We start from the raw sequence: 21329 nt of genomic DNA, 5'->3' as shown, positions 1-21329 counted from the left end.
CAGTGATCTCAAGCTTTGGCTTTCTCTGCTGCATGTCAGGCACCAAAAGGCTGTAACATTTCTTTCTAAAAATGTTAATGGAAGAAACTTCCTCTTATTGTGTCGCTTATCAGGAAAGAGAAGTCTGCAAGATGCTATGCAATAAGCACAGCCTGAGAGATTTCCAGACTGAGTTTATAAGGTGCTGTGAGGTGAAAGAGCAAGTACAGGTGACTGAGGAGGAAAGAGCAGAGATGAAGGGGGATGAGGATTATAATTAACATGATTAGACACGAGCGTATTTGGGTGATTCAGCTGAGGTGCTGAACCCTGTGTGGAGATTATTCAGCATAGCCCCTCGTCATCCCGGCGTGGGAGGGTGCGAACAGTGTGCCGTGGCCATTGGAATCAGCACTTGGGAGCCCTTTCCAGGGTTATTGTCACTGTTCAGGGATTTGTTTGTGTCCAGGCTCCATGTCCTGGGTGTCTGTAGCAGTGACTTTGGGGGGTGAACAGTGTCCCGACCATTGGAATCAGCACTTGGGAGCCCTTTCCAGGCTTATTGTCACTGTGCAGGGACTTGTTTGTGTCCAGGCTCCATGTTCTGGGTGTCCGTAGCAGTGACTTTGGCCATAACACCCTTTGGAATCAGCACTTGGGATCCCTTTCCAGGGTTAGTGTCACCATTCAGGGACTTGTTTGTGTCCAGGCTCCATGTTCTGTGTGTCTGTAACAGTGACTTTGGCCATGACACACTGTTCACACCCATCAGAATCAGCACTTGGGAGCCCTTTCCAGGGTTATTGTCACCATTCAGGGACTTGTTTGTGTCCAGGCTCCATGTCCTGGGTGTCTGTGGCAGTGACTTTGGCCATGACACCCATTGGAATCAGCACTTGGGAGCTCTTTCCAGGGTTATTGTCACTTTCAGGGACTTGTTCATGTCCAGGCTCCATGTCCTGGGTGTCTGTAGCAGTGACTTTGGGGGGTGAACAGTATCCTGACCATTGGAATCAGCACTTGGGAGCCCTTTCCAGGGTTATTGTCACTGTGCAGGGACTTGTTTGTGTCCAGGCTCCATGTCCTGGGTGTCTGTGGCAGTGACTTTGGCCATGACACACTGTTCACACCCATCAGAATCAGCACTTGGGAGCACTTTCCAGGGGCAGTGTCACCATGCAGGGACTTGTTTGTGTCCAGGCTCCATGTCCTGGGTGTCTGTAGCAGTGACTTGGGCCATGACACCCATTGGAATCAGCACTTGGGAGCTCTTTCCAGGGTTATTGTCACCGTTCAGGGACTTGTTCATGTCCAGGCTCCATGTCCTGGGTGTCTGTAGCAGTGAGTTTGGGGGTGAACAGTGTCCTGACCATTGGAATCAGCACTTGGGAGCACTTTCCAGGGCCAGTGTCACCATTCAGGGACTTGTTTGTGTCCAGGCTCCATGTCCTGGGTGTCTGTAGCAGTGACTTTGGCCATGACACCCATTGGAATCAGCCCTTGGAAGCCCTTTCCAGGGCCATTGTCACTGTGCAGGGATTTGTTTGTGTCCAGTGCTATAGTCACTCCTATAGCAGTGACTTTGGGTGCAGGCTGTGTGCTTTATCCCATACCTAACTCCTTTTGTCACTGGGTGGATACCTTGGACTGCTGTCAGTGTTATCTGAAGCTTTTATTTTGCTTTCCCCACCTCTGTGGCCAGCCGGGTGTTCTCACACACTCCAAATATCCTCATTACTCATAGTCCACATCCCACTGCTTGGCGTCACTTGGGAGAGCTGGACTTGCCTGGAGCCTGTGGGGGAAGGACAAGCCCTTTTCTACGTGCTTGCACCTAAATTATTTTTGATGGGACTTGAATTTCTGTGAGCAGGTGCCCCAGGACTGACAGCTGGCACCATATCACAGCAGTGGCCGGGGAAAATGTGCTGCAGATGGCAGGGGCAGCTTTCCCTGTGAGGCATTGAGGGAGCAATAAGAAGAGCTGTCAAAGTGGTACCAAGCCTAAATGGTTCTTTTCCCCCAGAAGAAATTTCATACTGCCCTTGTATATGCTGATTGTCCTTCAGTGAAACCCAAATGCTTTTTCTTGCTTTGAAAAGAGTGCTTGCTTTAAAGCTGGACAGGATCCATCCCATCAGAATATCCCTAGAAGTGGAATTTGGCAAAAGTCCTGTTTCTATTCTCTGCCTGATGGGTGGCTGTCAGACTGCATGAATAAATTCGGTGTCTGGAGGAAGTAATGGTGTATATAATCCCAGTGCTTTAGGAGCAGCACTTGACACTCTCTCATTTCTTTATAGAGCTTGATCTGCATACAAAATGTGTGGTGGATGTGGATGCAAACAAGGTTATTCTTCACCCTGTAAACACCAACCTTTCAAAAGGAGATGCCAGGTAAGATTTTTGAATTGGGAAGGTCAGGTTGCATAAATTAAATATGAGTCTAACAACTAGGAAGTGTAGGCCTTGATAGAAGGCTTTTAGTTAAAAATTATATCTATTCTTTCTGCAGTGTAACTGCCATCATCCATAAAATAAGGCTGATTTTTACTGTGCTGGGAAGTTGCTTTGAAAACCTTGTGCATTTTCTTCCTGCTCCCAGCAATGTGTTAATGGTTAATGAGTCCATGAACGCTCATTTTTTTTCTCATGTGCTGCTGTGGGATAGGAGAAATTTAAATCTGCAAAACAATTTGAGCAGACCACAGTTTGTCATTTTGGAATGAAATTAATTTTCACAGTTGTTTTCTTGTAATGGTCATGGTGTAAGAAGGTGAATGGGAACATTCTGGAGAGATGTAGCTTTAGGAGTTACTTAACAGTGGGGCATTCCATGCATCAAAAATCTGTGGAGATGTTTGTGTCGGAACTGGCATTAATCTGTTAAATTACTGTGAAACTGAAAAGTCATGTAGTAAGTGACAGAGTTAAGCTCGTGACAATTTAATTTATTGCTTGATGCAAGGGGAGAAAATGGAAAAATACATGCATGAAACAAAATAATGGTGCAGGAAAAGGCAAAACCTGTTGCTGGATGTCTGCAGTCAATCGTCTGTTTCCTGGAGGGGGAAAAAAGGAAGAGGTCTTAAGAGTAATGGGAGAAAAATTCTATGTGTTAAATTAAACACACAGAAAAGCTTTATTTAAATTTTCATGTGATGCTGAGCTGTGTATCAGGGGTCAGTATTCATTAACTGATCCCTGATAATTCCAACTCCTCAAACCCAAGTGGACAAGTGAAGAGGTCATCAGGTGCAGTATTTACTTTCCATTGTCATTGGCTGAAAGATTTATTACAGACAGTGGGACTGGAGCTTTAATAAGTTACTTGAAACCAAACAGGCTGTGTGTGGGGGTGTGTTTTTGTTTGTACCAGTATTCTCCTCCTCCAGGAACATGTGCATTGTTCAGCTGCCAAAACCCTACATTGATTTGAGCCTCTAAAAACGGCAGGAAATTGAGATTTTTCAGAAGCCAAGTCAGCCACAGCTGGATTAAAAACGTTGCTAGTAGCTTCTCTGAAACATGGCTATGAAATGCCTGGTTTATAGTCCCTAATACGTGTTTAAAAACGTTCATGGGGCAGCCACACATCATGCAAATCGTGTGCCTTGGCAGGGGAGGGCTGGGTTGGCAGTGGCTTGAGGTCCCAGACAAGGTGGTGAGCTCAGTGTGAGAAGAATGCTTCATTTGCATCCTCACAAATGGCCATTGCTAATCCAAGCAGGAAGCCTAGGAAATTTATCTGGGGTGATTTAATAGAAGAGGGGGAAGTGGAGGCCCATTAACTGCACTGTGGGTTTTCCTGCACATGGTGAGACAGCAGATCCCAAAAACACAAGTTGGAGAGGTGAGGGTTTGGAGCAGGGTCCTTTTGGAGCAGGTTACACCCTTGGGAGGCTGCTGCTGAATTGTCTTGGCTTCTGCAGCTCCATCAGAGGAAACTTAAATATCAGCTCAAGGAGAAGGTTAGTTGTAGTTGCAGTTTTTCTAAGTCTGGGTTGTAATTTATGCTCAGGTTCTGCTCCCATTTCCAAATCCACCATCCACTACTTTGCCTTCTGTTACAAAATCAATTCCTTTGGATTTTAGAGTTTTCTGGTGTCTCAAGTGAGCTGAAGGAATTCTGGCAAACCTTCTAACTAAACAGGGAAAAGAGAAGTAAATAATATTATAAATACACAGTTTAGCTGCTTGCAAAGCAGGGCAAGATTGAAAACCTCCAGAGCTTTGCTGCATTTCTCATTGGGATGCCAGGGTCAATTTAAGAACCTGGAAAAGAATTTTAGAGACAGAATTCAGTGCTGTCAACTTCCCACTTGTCATGACTCAGCCTTGCTGTGGCAGGGAGTGACATTTGGAAAAACAACCCATGACTTTTGGATTTAAGCATTTTTTTTCCCCGCTTCCATCCTCTCTGGGACAAACCAAGTCTGGGAGATGGGGAGAAGCAAATAAATCCCCCAACTTGAGGTGTATGGACCTGACTGTTGCATAGGGCAGATTGTGTCCATGTGTTTGCCACTGACATGTTCTCAGGTCTTCAGAAAAGTGTCTGTAGCTATTTCAAATTTGGCATTAAAAATTAAGGAATGTTTTGAAAATCCAGGTGATAAGTGATGGACCTCAGTTCTTCTTGTGTCTACAACCTGAATATATTATTTATACATTTATCTAGAGACTTGAGGATTAATAAGTACATGTAAAAGACTTGCTCTTAAAAAAAGTCTCTTTTCATATGGATGGAGAAAATGTGGTATTCTCGTGTTATTCCTTAACCAAGAAATGACCTCTCCTGAGCTGGAGAGAGGCAGCAGTTATTTTATTGAGCAATCCTTAATGCTGTTGTGCAGGTTTCAGTAACTTGATCACGTACAAAAGATCAATTTTAAAATCCATGGGATGACCTCCAGGCTGGGCAGGCTTTGCTATTAACCTTGGGCTGTTGAGGGGGGGTGGCTTTGGTTGGATGGTGGTTTCTTGTGTTAAAATTAAAATTATAGTGTGTGGAAATGCTCACCCTTTTCTTTTGCTGCCTTCACAAAATTAATTGTGACAGATCTTCGAATTCTGTCACAAATTTCCCCAAATGACCTCTGTAAATCAAAACCTCCCTTCAAGGATGTGTGAAGCTCCAGGGATTGCTGTGGATGGATAATATCATTAGCATGACTTGTCCCCTCTTTTGTTTGCCTTCCTGAGCTGTCTGCTCCCTCTGCTCTCTTCTGCCTGTCAGGGCTGAAGTTTCTTTATCTACTCGGGATTTACTCCGTGCTGCAAAGATTACTCACAGCATTCTTACTCGGTGGCTGGGGCTTGGAAGAGGGTGTGAACTCATTGTGATTGAAGTGAATAGATACGTCCTGGGCAACAATTGGAATGTTTATGGGAATTAATTTTTTGGAAAATCTCCAAATTGACTCTAATTACTCCATCTTTCTTTGTAGCTTTTTTTTTTTTTTTTTAACAATTTTCTTGTGGCATAATTTTACATCTCCCATACAAGACCTGTTAAAAAGATTGATTTTTTTTTTTTTTTGACAGGTCAGACAAAGGGGGTTTATTTTGTTTTGCAGACATAACTGTAATTGATGTGTAACTGATATGAGCTCAGAGATCAGTGGTGTATCAGTCTGGCACAGCCCTGTGAATCAGCCATGCTATTTGTAAGGCAAAGCATTCATTAAATCTGCCCAAGCAAACCCTCTGAGCCTTTTTATTAAGAGAAAATGCTTAAAAATGAAACAAGTGCTGACTTCACTGTACTTTTGTTGCAGTTTGTGGTTTCTAGCTGCTTTCCCGCTTGTTTTGCAGAGCAGAGAGATTCCAGAGACTGGCATAGGGTAAAAACTCTTCCAAGGAATGAGTGCAGCTAACTGGAGCTGACAAGTGTGTTAAACCAGGCTGGATTTTTCCTCTTCAGCTATTGTAATGTCTTTATAATTAGTGCTTTGTAGTAGATAATTCAGTAATTGAGGATCTTTATAAAGATTTGCTTTTAAGGTATCTATTTCTGGATTTAAACCAGTTTACTTTTCTATACCCACACTGACAGCTTTTTTTCTCAGCAAGTCGTGGTGCTTAAACTCAATTTGTTTGTTTTTAAGGAGTTCTAGAAATTGAGACAAAATGTTGAGGATTTTTGTAGCCTTGCAGCAGCGGAGATCAGTGATTCCTGCTTTGATGACTGAGGAACTGGGTGAAGCCCGAGTATATTTTACATAAGAAAGAATATTTTAGAAGATTCTTCTGCCATTACAATTCCTGTTTTCTTTCTGAGACATATGACAGTCCTGAAGAAAGTTGTGAGGAGATGGGGCTTGGAGCAACCTGGGATGGTGGAAAATGTCCCTGCCCATGGCAGGGGGTTGAAATGGGGTGAGCTTTAAGGCCCTTCCAACCCAAACTATGATTCAAGTGGGTAATAAATTGCTGATTTCAGGTGGATTATGGACTTCAGGCAGTAGTTGGGTTAAAATGAACAGCCCAGTGTGTTAAAACTTTCCTGAGTTTGTCTTTGGACTGAAGTTTCTTTTTTATTACAAAGCTGAAGAAGCATTTAATCCTTTTGAAGAAATGCAGATTAGGACCAATTCAGACAGAGATTTAGGCAAAGATTTAGATATTGAGAAAATGCTACCAGAAAACAAGAATTAGGGTCTCAAGGACTAAACAACATTAATTCACTGTTTTTGAAGGGTTAAGCGCAAAGTGGAGGAACGGTGTGACTTGGAATTTAAAAACAAACAGATTGGTTGCTAAAAACTGGGATGGGGTGTTCTTGCAGGCCCACACAAGCTCCCTGTGCTCTGTGTTAGGCAGGAATCCCGTGCTGGGGAGGCAGGATAAGCTCCTGCTTGGCACAGCCTGGCCAGTTACACAATGCTGGGTCTGCCCAGAGCAAGGTGAAGCCGCCTTTCACCTGCCCGGGGTGTGTGGGTGACTCCTCAGCGTGACTCCAGAACGCCCCTTAAAGCTGCTAAAAGCTGAAAATAAGTTGTGACTTAGGAGCTTGTGCTGTGGGGAGTGTTAGAGACCTCGAGATCCTGGGAAATGCTAATTTTATCGTGGAAGTGCCCGAGTGGTGAGGTGGCAAAAGTGCGCGTAAATTGATTTCTTGTGTGAAAATTATAGATAAGGGATTGTGTTGGTTTGGATAAATGTACATTGGGTGGAAAAACAGTTATAAATTAAAAATACCTCTGTGATGTGACAAAGTTTGCATATCACATATTTCAGCGAGCTATACAAGGAATATATGTGGAATGATAAGCAAAAATCCCAGTTTAAAAATTTGGCAAAAATTGAACACATCATGGTCCTATTTACCTTTGTTCTGTATCTTGGAATTTTGCACACAAACATCCATTTGCCTCACTCATAGAGTTGAGATGCCTAGAGAGGAAAAGCTGACAGGATTGTATAAATATTCTTAAATATGTAGATACATATGAACTAGAAAAATTGACTGGTAGGAATAACCAGCAAAAATTGACTTTTAAAAAATAACTTATGGCAGCAGGAGCGCGTTGGGGTGCAGACTTCACTTCCACCCTGGAAAAGGACATGCTTGATCAGAAAAAGGAGGCAAATGTATGAAGGCATTGCTATTTATGGAACTAATCTGCAGAACTCCACACTCCCAAGAAAACAGGCAATTACTGGTAGATAGTAATGGAAAAATGCCCACATTTTCTTGAAAATCACCCAGGATCCTGCCTGATGTTAGGCAAGAACCACTTGGAGAGCTGTCTCATCTCAGGCATCTGTGTCCCCAGCTGTTCCTGCATTTGATTGAGGAGTCTCAGCTGTTGGACACCACCAGAAATGGAATATTGGGCTCGCTGAGACCATTTGCATGCTGTGGTATGGTTGCTATTTGACAGCAAAGCAATTTAAAGGGAGAAATATTATTGTCTTTGAAAATGGGTGAAAGCTAATTGCCTTTGCTTCTCCATATCTTTCCTGGCATTGTATTAATTCTGTATAAACTGCTTGGGGGTGGGGAAAAATTCAGATTAGGATGTGTGGAAGGGACACACAATTGCATTAAGGAGGAATGGCTCCCCTGGCTGAGGTGTCACACTGATGCATAAAATTCTGAGAATGAAATATCTGGGTTAGATGCTATCTCAGCATTGTCATCCAGGGAACAGTTTTGTGCAATGTTTTCATGTGCAGCAATGTTTCAGGAAGCTGGGGGGATAGGGTGTGTGTGTGTATTCCCAAGGCTGAGAGCTGACATCCAGAAGAAAGGGAAGTCTGCCCCTCTTGACATCCAGACTGGTGGGTTTTGGGCACAGAACAGCTCACAGGAAGTTCATGTTTGCAAAAACAGCACCATGAGGTTTTCCTGCACTGCCAGCTTGGCCTCTGTTGTATCCCTGCTCAGCTCCTACTTCAAGCATGAGCTTGTTCTATAAAATTATAGTCGTTTCTGCTGGATTTTATTGGTGACTGAACAGCCTAAAGTTGGAAGAGAAGAGAAAAATAAGTCTAATTTGAAATTGACAGAGTAATTTAAATGAGTGAATGAAATTGTGGTGAAAACATTGCTTTTTCAGCCTACTATCAAAGCTTATTTTGTATGAAGTGGTATTAAACCTATAATTTGGAGCTGAACTTGTGCTGGGGGAGTTTTAGTTTGGATATTAAGAGCAATTACTTCACTGGGAGGATTTAAAACATTGGAAGGGGCTGCCCAGGGAGGTGCTGGAGTCCACATCCCTGGAGGGATTTAAAATTTGTGTGCATGTGGCACTTGGGGACTGGATGGCTTTAGAGGACTTTTCATAATTCTGTGTGCATTAAGGCTAGACTGCATCCAGCTGCCAGTCATCTGTTTCTATCAAAATTATCTTCTGGTGTGAAAATTATATGACTAAACACTTCTGATGAGTTTCTGCAGTTCCTAGAAATAATTTTGTTAAAAGTGTCCTGGGGACAGCAGGAATGGCACACAGGGCTCTGCCACTGCACCTCCTGAGGCTTTGGCTGCACAAGGGAGAAATTAATTTGCACAAGGAGGTGAAGGTTTACCATATAAACTCCTTATCTCGTGTAAAATTGAGAAGTGGGAGTTCTGCCAGGAGAGAAGGGGGTTGCTGCACTTCCAGGCTGTGCTTTTGAGGAAGTGTTTGCTCCAACTCGCGTGCTTTGACTGAAGTAAAAGCGAAAATCTGAGACAGAAACCCTGCATTAATTTTTGTGATAGATAAAAAAGTAAACAGAAGTTTTGAACTGTGCTCGTACGTGTCAATGTGCTTAAAACAGACCTATAACCTATTTTGTATTGCTTAAGTAAATAAATGGTGAGACTTGTGTTAATGATTTCTTTTATAGCTGAATCCCTTCCCACCAGCTGGGTCACACCTATTTATGTCTACCTTTTTTTATGGCAAACATAATCATAGCTAGTTAGGATTATCTGTTATTTAAAAGCTTTGTTCCCATGTGGCAAGTGAAAAATGCTTTAACATGAGCCGTATCTTCCTGAAGTGAGAACTGGGTGGCTGTGTCACTACTGGAATAATCCTTGGATCCCTTGTATTCCTTGGATGAAGATCAAAGAGGCCTTTTTTTGATCTTGCTGCTCATTTGACCAAGTTGGTAATAACTTGCTGCATTTGAGGGACAGAGCAAATAGATGAAAAATTAATTTGTTTCGCATCATGTGATCTAAGGTACAACCCTCAACTTGGATTTATTGATTCTTTATCTTTAGTGCTTTTTCTCCTTAAAAAAAAAAAAAACTGGTGCTTTTTCTCCTTACAAACCACTTGTAAAGTACCTGCAGCCTCAATTCTTCACTAAATTGAAGGGTTTTGCTGTGCAATCTGTCTTGCTGTGCAATCTGTCTGCAGGTTCTGAAGTACTCGTGGGATAATTAATATTCTGGCTGGGATTTCTCTAAGGAGTTGACTTCTGCTGTAAACAGAAGGTTGCCTGTGGTCCCTCTCCAGCACTGGGGGCCACTTCCCAGAGCTGTGTTGTTTTCTTGAAATAACCTCAACGCGACCAGAAAACAAAACCAAAACCCCTCTTGGTGCCATGTTGAAGCTATTAGAATTAATGTGTTTATTATTTGAGTGGAATGTAGCTTTTTTTGAACCATTTATGGCGATTTTGAGGGAACTGTCTCAACAGTTTTGGTTTTCAAGCCTACCTGTATCTGAAGCTTGCTGTAACAGGTTGTTGAAGCTTCAAGGAGACTGTGAAGTTTTAATTGTTTTCTTGACTTGTTAAATCTACAAAACAGGCAGATTCTTTTGAGAGGAGTCTTTCTCCCTCTCTCTTTATATATATATATATATCATTGTTTTTATGCTCAACCAATTTTGTTCTGCAGATGTTTAAATTCCAAAACCTTGATCTCAGATTAATATAATGAGATCAGAAAGAGACACAAGAGAGGATATTTCCCACCCTCCAACATGACTGATCAGAAATAACCTGATAACTTTGTGCTGTACAGCTCTCACACTCTCTGTTGCAGTCATTTTGGTTGTGTAGGTGTGTCCCCCAGGCTATTTTGAGCTAAGATAATCAGAATGTTCAGGGTTGAGCTGCTTTGGCAGGACAGGGTTTGATGCTCTCCTAAGAAGTTGGATGATGCCTCATCATAATATCAGTGATTCTATGGTCAACTGGAAGGCACAGGCAGATAGTATCACATACAGTCTTCCAATTTCCTTGTGTTTTGGAAAATTGAATAGGAAAACTGTCATGGTTTGTTTCCTAAATTATATACAGGCTTAGAATGAAAAGTAAAGAAAAGGAGAAACCTCTTAGTGTCTTACAGTGATTGTCCTGAGGAAATTTGAACAAGTTTTTAGTTACTTGAGTGCATTAGTTTGAGGTAATTGGTCCTTTTTTGTTGTGGTGGTGTTAATTTTAGGATGGCACTGTTGCATTTGATGCTGCCTTGCACTTATGTGGTTTATTCGGATTTTGTCACCAGCTCTGTAAAGTCTGAAATAAAGCTACTGAATGCAGAGGAACTTTTTTTCTGTGTGTGTAAAATGAGCAAATTGGAACTGCTGTCGCACCTCAAGATTTGCTTCAATATTTGATGTTCTTCTACCTATTTGAATTTCAGCAGATGAGGAAAAACACAACAGGCCTGTTTGTTCTCTTCCTCCTGCGAGGAGAAATCAACTATCAGCATCCTCTAGGTATTTCTGCTTTCTGTTTTCCATGAGCTTGGTCTGCAGGAATGCAGCATCTGCTGCTCTTGCATGGGCAGCACCCTTCCTTCTGCTGGGAATGCTTTTCCTTCCTGGAAAGAAGCTCTGGAAGTCTGGCTCCAGAAGCCAGACTTCCAGAAGTCTCCTAAAAGTGGCACTAAATTTTGTGTTGTTGTAGTTTTAGAAGTGCTTAACTATCTTCCCTTGGTTGTAATTTGCATTAAAATAAGCTGTGTTTTTATCCATTTGTTTTGTGTGGAGCAGGGCAGATTCTGGGGATATAAATCTGGCTGTGGGATGAGCATTGCATTCACTGCTCTGGGAGTATGTGAAATGAAACAACATTTTAATTAGTGCTTGAAAGTTCATGGCAGCCTTGATAAGCATAAGGTTTGATAAGCATATACTGCCTTACAAAACTAATTATCCATCCGGAGCTCCTTTGAGGAGAGGAGCAGTCAGGGTAATCGGGATTTTTTTTGGCTAAAGGAAGAGAACTGGACATAAAGGAGAGGAAGGATGGACTTCTCTAAGAGTGGTGGCTGCATGAGGGGATTTAAATTTTGCCTCAGCTCTACCATATGCTTATCTGACTTGAACTGCAGATTCCTCTCTTCCATTTCAAGCCTCTAAAATAAATCTAGCATTTTTCCCATTTTTTTGGTTGATATCTAGTCCAAGAAGCATTTTATTGTGTGGGAGGGTGGCTTTTTATTGTTTGTGCGGGTTGGTTTTTGGTTTCTTTTTCTTGTTATTGTTGTCGTCTTGGGGTTTTTTGTGTTAGGGGATTTTTGTGGTCTTTTTTTTTTTTTTTTTTCCCAGCAAGAAGCTTCCTGTGCTGGTGTATAATTAATTAGGTCACATCACTCAGTGGGGCCAGAACTCTGAGCCTTTATATTGTGGTAGTGACGTAAGGAAACCCTATATCTTAATGTGTATTGTCTGAAGTCCTTAGGCTCATCCACTTTACTTGAATTTTCAGCCTTTTGGAAAGCACAATACCATTTTCTTCCTTTCTCCTCAGGGTTTGTTGAGTCCTGCCAGCATTTTGTTCTGTTCCTCAGCAGTTGTAGCCTTACTGTGCTGATCAGATAGATGAAATGAAGGAACAGGATATCCACTCAGCTTTATCTGAGTAGTCCTGCAGTGACGAGCACTTCCAGCTCTCTGGATTTTTTAAAGCATTACTTGTGTGCATTTATGATCTGAATTTTATCTATATTTGGGAGCAAGTATAATCACTCAAAAAATAGTACCTAATATGAATAACTCCGATCACAATTTAGCTCTGATCAAGCTGCCAGAGGTCAGGGTTAGTGGGATATTGGGAAGGAATTGTTCCCTGTGAGGAGGTCCTGGCACAGGGTGCCCAGAGAAGCTGTGGCTGCCCCTGGATCCCTGGAAGTGTCCAAGGCCAGGCTGGACAGGGCTGGGAGCAGCCTGGGATGGTGAAAGGTGTCCCTGCCCATGGCAGGGGTTTGGAAGTGGGTGATCTTTCAGGTCCTTTCCCACCCAAACCATTTTGGAATTCTGTGGCATTGACATTATCAATTGTTTTATTCTTCTTTTAAACCTTTTCTTGGTTTGAAGGCTCTTCTCCCTACTCCTTTGAGCTCTTGGAATGGTATTTGCTATCAGCTAACTTCCATGTTGGAATGTATGTATGTCACAGTCCCTATATTTCTGATTCCTTCTCAGAAAATGTACCTAAAGATAATATCTTTGCAAAGTTTGCAGCCATGGCACTGTGGAAAGGGAGAATTACGATATGCTCTGCAGAAACTTCAGAGGTGTGAAGTAAAAAAAAAAATACAAAAGACAGAGAAAACCATATGCAGATTTTGTGGCAGAGAAGAGAGAAATAAGGATGGTTGTGAGAGGAAGCAATTTTCTGGTTGCTGATACCACATTTGCACCAGCTGAGGCTTACCAGCATCTCTAATGCAACACTACAAGTTTTCTTACTTAAACACTTGCCCTGAGCAGCAAAGAGGCTGTGAAGCAACTTCTGCTGAAACCTCCCACCCTTGCTCTGCTGCTGCCTGTGCAAATCCTCTCTGCAGAGTTGGCACAGGTGGTTTTATCTCTCCTTGTCACTACTGAGGTATCTTCCTGTGCTGCTAAGAGTTTAATTGAATTGCAGGAGGAGCACTGGCAAGCCTTTCACAGTGTTCCCAGTGCAGGAATTAGGTGGGATTAGTAGAACCATGGCAGATTCACACTGCACAGGAGTGCAAGTGGTTCAGAGTAATCTCAATTCTGTGTGCTAAGTAATTACTGCACCATGTGGACATAGGTTTGGCATTGGACATAGTCCTCCATGACCCCCTTTCAGGTGATAATTAAGAATCTCATGGTTAAGTAGTGAGCCATTTTACTTGTGAAGGTGACACAAGGTGAAACTGGTGGAGTTCTCTGAGAGTGTGTGATGTATATCCTGGTATGTGCTGGTACAGCTTTTTGTGAAATGATGTCAGTCTTTGGAATCACTGAATGGTTTGAGCTGCAAGGGACCTTAAAGACTGACTCATTCCAACCCCTGGCATGGGCAGGGACACCTTCCAGTATCCCAGGCTGATCTAAGCCCTGTCCAGCCTGGCCTTGGACACTTCCAGGGATCCAGGGGCAGCCACAGCTTCTCTGGGCACCCTGTGCCAGGGCCACCCTCTCAGGGAACAATTCCTTTCCAATATCCCACTCAATTCTCCCCTTCTCTAGTTTGAAGCCATTCCCTGTGTCCTGTTCCTCCAGGTCCATGTCCCAGGTCCCTCTCCAGCTCTCCTGGAGCCCCTTTAGGCTCTGAGCTCTCCCTGGAGCTTTCTCCAGATGAACATCCCCAGCTCTCCCAGCCTGGCTCCAGAGCAGAGGGGCTGCAGCTCTCAGAGCATCTCCGTGGCCTCCTCTGGGCTCTCTCCAGCAGCTCCAGGTCTTTCCTGTGCTGGTCCCCAGAGCTGATGCAGTGTCCTAGGTGGGGTCTCACCTGAGCAGGGCAGTGAGGGAGAATTCCCCCCTTCCCCCTCTGCCCACATTGTGGGTGAGCCCAGGATAGTGTTGGCTTTTTGGGCTGAGATTGTTGAGCACTCCGTAATCAAACATTTCCTCATACCTTTATTTTCTTTGTCCTCTAGTTCCTGTTCAGGTTTCTCAGGTGACACTTTCCCAGGTCAGGTCATGCCACCAGCCCCTTTCCAGAGGCCATGGCTGAGATTCTGTGTGCTCTGTGACAGCTCTTGCTGGGCAAGGAGATCACCTGGCTGCCTCCAGGAGAGAGATGGGAGAGGCAGAGGAGCTTTGGAATTGCTGTTGGAGTGATGGCAGGGTTACTCATGGCAGTCTTGGACACTGGGATGTGCCTGTGGAGTCACAGGCTGGAAGGGACCTCTGGAGGTGTCTGCTCCATCCCTCCCTCCTCAGGCAGGGTCTCCTGGAGCTGTTTACCCAGGATTATGTCCAGATGTTTCTTTACTGTCTCCAGAGATAATTTATGTAGTTCTCTGTGCATTAATAAAACCATAAATTGTTTGTATACTGCTGAGGAGTGACCTGATTCTGAGTGGAATTTGGATTGCACCTGCCTTGCTGAGATGTGGGAACTAAGCTGACAGAACTCAGTATAAATACCAGCTGTCACTGGATAATTGTGTCCATAATTAATATGTTTGAAAGTGAGACACAAGTTTGTTTTCAAGGCAGTAGTTACATCAGCAGCTAATTGTAGCTTCATTTATGAGGGGCTGTCAGCAAGCCACAAGTCTGTACCTTTTGGTAAATTATATTTAGCGGGACAGCCATCCATAAACTATAAAAATTGATCACAGTTATCTAATGTTCATCTTGAATAATTATCTTCTAAATAAAAACTTAGTTTATACCTCGTGGCACCCAAAGAAATTCCAATTCAAGCAGTGCTGAGTACTTCTTGTGTAGCTGCTTTGGCTTGTTGTGAACATAACCTCTGCAGGTTTGTTCCAAACCTCTGTCCTTTGTTCTAAAAAATCAAGGATTTAAAAATTATTTTTTCTTCAGTCATTTTTCATTTGGGGATGGTCTTGCCTGAGTTTTAGGATTAACTCAGTACATTAGTGATTATAACCTTTAGTAAAATTTGCCAGGCACCCTTCAGCTTACCATGTTGAAAAAACTTTTTTCCTTACATTTTGGACATTAGCTACTTAGATCCTTGAACCTTGACAATGGCAGATGCTGGTAAAGTGTTTTTTAAGTTTTCTGTAAGGAAAAACGTTGGATAGGAGAAGATTTGAACAGATTAGTTCAGATACTGCAGATGAGATAGAAAGAGGAGTGTTTAGGACATGTGCTCTGCTCATGCATGTGCCTTGCCGCAAATTTTGGCAGATACAATTCCAAAGCCTTCACTGGCACTAACAAGTTCTACAATTGTTGCCAAGTTTATAAAAGCCATTAAACATTGTTTATTGTCAGGATTAATGCTTAGAAAGAGCTTGATTCCTTCAGGAAAAGTATTGAAATCCATCCTTGCAGAAAAATGAAGTTAATTTTTATCACAAAGGAGAGTAACTTGACAGTTTAGTCTCTCCTGGCATCCTTAGGCCAACAAGAAACTAATTACAGCATAGTTGTGGTTTCTCCTGCTGTTGTCCCATCTGTGTACAGTGGTTTATAAAATATTATAAAAATGGAAGAAATGGCCGTAAGTTAAAAATCTTTGCTGTTTTGCAAATGATTGTGTTTGGAATTATGGCTGGAGTTTTGTAGCAAGTTTTTAATCTGCATTTGCAGGGTAACATGGTGCAAAATAATGAGTTTATAGTCAAACTTGAAAATCTATTTATGGGAACTCAAAAAGGAGGTAAAATCTTATGCTGAAACAGTTACTAAATTTTTAATGATGATTTGAAGGATGTCATTTGAAGGCGTTTTAAAACCTATTTATAAATAAATTCTTTTAGAATACAGTACCAAAGGCAGTATGGAAAATGAGTAATAAATGGCAGGAGTACTTGTTCTCCCTTAAAAGGAGATATCCAGTTTATTGTTTGAATTCCAAGTCACTGGAGCCTGTTCTTATGTGAGTCTCTTGCCACTCATGCTTTATAGGGAATCTTTTTCACTGCTAAACCAAGTGAATATACTCAAATTATGGCTTCTCCTATAAGGCTCGTTTGTAGCCTTTTTCTATTATTAAATGCTAAAAGAAATAAAATTTAAAAATCAGACTGATGGTGCATCTGAATTTGCGGGAGGGTTTCTTCTGTCTCTCAAACCTTGTTTGAGGTTTTTGAGTGACAGAAAGGAAGGGACCCCAAATTGTCCTTGAAAACTCCTTCCTCGCCCTGTTGCCATGGTGATGCCTCTTCCCAGGAAGGGCACAGTGCCCCAGACAAAGCAAACTTGTCCAAAGAGAGAATTATCTGTTGCTACAGGATTTGTGCAGAGACCTGTCGTGATCACAAAGGATAAAGAATGGCCCACTGGAAGTGATTTCAGTGCTTTCAACATGATGCTTGTTTAGGAGGTGCCACCTCTTCTCCTTCCCAGTCATCTCCTTTCCCTTTCATCCATCGTGTTGGTGATGTACAAACATGGATAAGTAAACTGTTGGTATGATATGAGTGGAATATATCAAATTATAGAATGGTTTGGGTGGGAAGGGACCTTTAAAACTTCCAACTTCAACACCTTCCAGTATCCCAGGTTGCTCCAAGCCCCATCCAGCCTGGCTTTGAGCACATCATGGATCCAGGGGCAGCCACAGCTTCCCTGGGCAACCTCTGCCAGTGCTTTACCAGTTCTGAAGTATTTTGGGGAGCAAAGTTCTTATTCCTGTCTGGTCCATCAGTTTGCTGCCCAGGAAGCAGAATTAGATGGATTACTGAATCTTTTTGGTTCCAGTCAGCTGTTAAATGCTGCAGAGTGGTTGTAACACCAAACTGGGGTGGTTTGGTCCTGTGCTGAGTCTGAGTAGCACTTTTCCATCCCTGAGCTGATAATGCAGGGTATTTACGTACAGGAAGGTCAAACCCAAACGTGAGAAATTCTGAGGAGGCATCAAAACCCATGATTTTCTGCTCTCTTGGGTGAATCTCCCTTTTTAAAGGGTGTGCTTTTCCTGGCCTGGCATTCTTGCCTAGGTGACCTCAGCTGCTCTGAATGTTTTATTCATTTTTAATTAATGCAGATCTATGAGTTACTTCACCAATAACTTGGAGTATTTGATGGAATCAGTGAAGTGAGCATGTGGCATCCTTGTCTGCTGGCTCACAATTCTCCCTGAAGCCTTAAAGAGCTGCCAGTGCTGGAGTTCTCTTTTAACCCCTGCAAGGTTTACCTTTTCATTTTATCAATTGAAACAATGCAGCCACAGAGAACTTCAAAGTCTCTTTGCTTCACAGCAGTGATCCAGGCAGAGCAGGTTCCTTCCTGTAAACACTCACTTTCCATGGCTCAAAGTCTTTATTTTTAAAAGTATCTTTATTAGGAATCACCTACTGATGCTGTGTCCAGGAGTTTTTCAGTGTGTATGATCCTGTTGTGCTGTGGGAAGCTAAACTAATCTTTCCATATTCTTAGAGAGTTGGACAGGTGGATTGAAATGAGGGTTTTTTTACATTATTTTTTTTAATGTTTCTACACGCTCTAACTTTTTCTTCCTGGTCGTTAAAGGTAGACCTTGCACGCAGAACCACAAATGCGTATCATGTTTTACCTGATGAATCACTGCTTCAAAACAGCCTATTCCCTTTCATCAGGTTTTTAATTAGCAGTGGTTTAGGATCTGATGCAGATGGAAATATTGTTGATCATCTGAGACTGCTTATTACAGTGAAAGATTTACTGCTGATAAATCTTGTGCTGTCAGCAGCAAAAGTGATGCTGGTTCAGCACTGCTCACTTCAACTCCAAACCCTACAAGGTAAATAGGGGCAAATTGAATTGTTTAAAAATGACAGCTGTTTTCTAATAATCTGAGTGATTAATTATTCCCTTTTCTACCTTCTGTCCCACTTGTTTACTGATACTGTCTGCTCATCTCCTGGCACTCGAGACTTCTGATACCAGGGAGATTTTGGCTGAGGATCTGTGCTGCTCTCATGTGGGGATCCCTCTTTAGGTAGAGCATTAGTGTAGCATTTTCCTTGACACAAACATGACGTGCCTGTTGATAGATTTATGCTTTCCATTTAGCTAAAGCAAAAAGACAGAAAGAATTTTTATTTCTGCCCATTGGTACTTGAAAATTAGGTGCTTTTAAATGTTTTTGCAGTAGTTGTTCTGTGAAAACAAGGCCATTTTCTGTGCTGTAGCCTTGCATGTTTGCTATTTGCTGTGGCATTTTTCATTCTGGGATGTTATTGGAATAATTCAGCAAAATATTCATTCCCATTATATAAACCAGGTAGTTTGTAAGCTGGGAGTAGGGAATGGCTTTAGCTGCTTATCCCTTGTTTCTTAATTCTTGATAAGGAGATCTCATGGAAAGTTTGTTTGTAAGACACCTTAGGATGGGACTAAAGATAAAATGTGATATTTTGTGTGTAAGATACATTCTATCAGCATATATTTGTCACATTACTGAAATTACTTTGTTTTGCTGAAATATACTTTCATACCACAGGTTTTAAAGGCTGAGGCATCATAAATAGTGAAGTATTTAATGTGCTGGAGCTACCAGAGGACCTCAGTGCTTGATGCAAAGTGCTGCCATGACCTTGGGAACCTGTGTTGTGACAAGGGAAAGGGCATGAAAGACTAAAACTAGAAAAAAATCGAAATTGGGAATTTATCTGTACCACTCTTAAGGGCAAAGGTTATGAACTATTGGAAGTGACTGTTACAGGTAACAGTGAGTTCTTGTTGGCAGGAATGAGGATATGTTTCCAAACGGAGCAGTGATGGCCAAATGTTGTAATTGTGTAGCTGATGTTTGCAAGGTCAGGTTTGCTGTGTAATTCTTCTTTCCATTTTCCAGAGATGGTCCGACTTAGTGTGGGGCATGGTTGTGGTTTGGGTTGGAAGGGACCCTAAAGCCCATCCAGTCCCATCCCCTGCCATGGGCAGGGACACCTTCCATTATCCCAGGTTGCTCCAAGCTCCATCCAGCCTGGCCTTGGACAATTCCAGGGATCCAGAGGCAGCCACAGCTTCTCTAGGAAACCTCTGCCACGGCCTCCCCACCCTCACAGCCAGGAATTCCTTCCCAATATCCCATCCAAACCTGCCCTCTGGCAGTGGGAAGCCATTCCCTGTGTCCTGTCCCTCCATCCTTTGTCCCAAGTTCCTCTCCAGCTCTCCTGGAGCACCTTTAGGCTCTGCAGGGTTCTGGTTGCCTTGGCAGGAGCAGCTCCATGAGCAAACCTCAGTTAATGTGCAGATGGGAGGTGTCATCTGGGGTAAAGCAGGACAATACTTTGGTTTTGGGCCTTAAGAAACACCATCTCCTTCCTCTTCCCTTTTTTTTTTGAAGGCCTTCAGTGCTGGACAAAATGATTTGTGCTGCGAAATTCTCTTCCTTAGCTTGGCATGACTGGCAATAAAACATGGAGCAGGGAGGGGGGATGAGAAATACAGAGCTCAGGCTCTGCTGCCAACACAGCCTTGGATAAGTTACTGTTCCCTTTTGTCATATCCATGCAGTGGGAACAATGCAGGAGGCATCAAGAGACTTGTGATTCTTTTATTGTGTTCAAAAAGTAAAAGAATAAAGGAAAGCTTCACAGTTATTCCATCTGTTTCTGAATCATCTAGTGTGTATTGATGGCACAGGTAACTGAGTTACTGTCAGTGAATCACTGGGCAGATGCATTCAAGAACCCGAAGCCAGTCTGATCTAAGGTTTATAACATTTAAATATAGATATTTTTGAATTATCATGCTGTGGTAGTTTGATAAGACATGTTCAAGCACATAAAGCAAATAAACTCACTGGGCTTGAAATACTGCCTGCTTCATTGTGTATAGGTAATTGACAGATCTCTGGGCTCATTAGTTAAACTAAGCAGGGTTATTTTTATTTAATTTTATTTGCATCAATTGCAGGGATGTTTATGTGTGTACTTGTCCATGGTTTTCTTTTCTATGGAGGGTTATTTCCCATTAAAGGTTGTGATTTGAAAGGTTTTCATATTCAATTTTTCCTTTAAGTGCTCCTAAGTCATTGGAAAAAGATTACATTTAGCAGTTGAGCTTAAAAAGCACTTCCATTGGAGGAGAATAAATATGGGAGGATATTGAGAGATCTGATTTTTTTTTTTTTTCTCCTGGTAATTTATTTTTGGTTTGCTCAGTGATTTTTAGGCAGGCCAAGTCCTCTGCCTGTTTTCCAAAAGGAGCCTTGGACTTGACACAGGCCAGGACCCTTTGAAAGTCTAACAAAAGAGCTTGAGAGTTTAAAAATCGCTCTCTTGGTATTGGGACCCACTTCAGCTTAAAAATAAAAATCATACTAGGTATTCCTGATGTTTGTAATGTGCATGGGTTACAAAGGAGCTGTGGGGAATTGCAGCACTGGCAGCCTTTCAAGCAGCCTCTTACAATACAGCTTTATGCCTGTAACTTATTTTCTCTTCCTTTCTTTTTGCAAGTCATGTTTTAAGCACATTTCTTTCCCTTTCAACTCTGGAAGGCAAATGTAATGTTTGAAATGCTGTGCTGTACTTATGAGAGGCTGGATTTTCCTCTTATTCTGTGAAACAATAAATGGAAATTTGCGTGTTTGGAGTTGCACAACCCAGCTCTTCCCCCTGGGAGCATTCGGTCATTAAATTCCCGATGGGAAAATTGAAGTTCAAGAGTAAAAATAGAGGTGTGAGGAGGGAGATGTTTGTAAGGAAGGGTTTTTGTCAGGTGTTTGCTTTTAACACAAAAATGTTTTAAAGCTCTTCTGTGTGGGCCAAGTGTTGGAATTTATTCCAGTTCTGATTCTTGAACATTTACAAAACCCTGTGTCCTTTTGGTGCCAGTTCTACCCAAAACCAGGCGGCCCTGGGTGCCTGGGCAGTCAGATGAGGCTGCATCCAGTGCTGCTCCAGTCTTGATAAATGCTGATTTATGGATTTTACTGGGGGAGGGGGGAGAAAACGGCACAGAAGCCGCCCCTCCACCCCTTTGATTTATAATTGTGCTACTTGTGCAAAGTGTTTTATTCCCTGGAGATTGATTTCCTGGGCACTGTGACCAGCA

At 42.4% G+C, this 21329-nt stretch overlaps 1 protein-coding gene across 3 annotated transcripts in view; it reads left to right on the top strand.

Annotated features, from left to right (window-relative positions):
- The window catches only part of KIF13B (kinesin family member 13B), a 118608-nt gene that overhangs the window by 8650 nt on the left and 88629 nt on the right, over positions 1–21329 (top strand). For all 3 annotated transcript variants that reach the window (XM_041714966.2, XM_072926260.1, XM_072926259.1), the window contains exon 2: positions 2283–2376. In XM_041714966.2, coding sequence (XP_041570900.2) covers positions 2283–2376 — 94 coding nt within the window. The remainder of the gene's footprint in view (positions 1–2282; positions 2377–21329) is intronic.

Source organism: Taeniopygia guttata, chromosome 3 (assembly GCF_048771995.1).
Source record: "Taeniopygia guttata chromosome 3, bTaeGut7.mat, whole genome shotgun sequence".
NCBI classification, from domain to species: domain Eukaryota; kingdom Metazoa; phylum Chordata; class Aves; order Passeriformes; family Estrildidae; genus Taeniopygia; species Taeniopygia guttata.
This window is presented reverse-complemented; position numbering and strand designations above follow the sequence as displayed.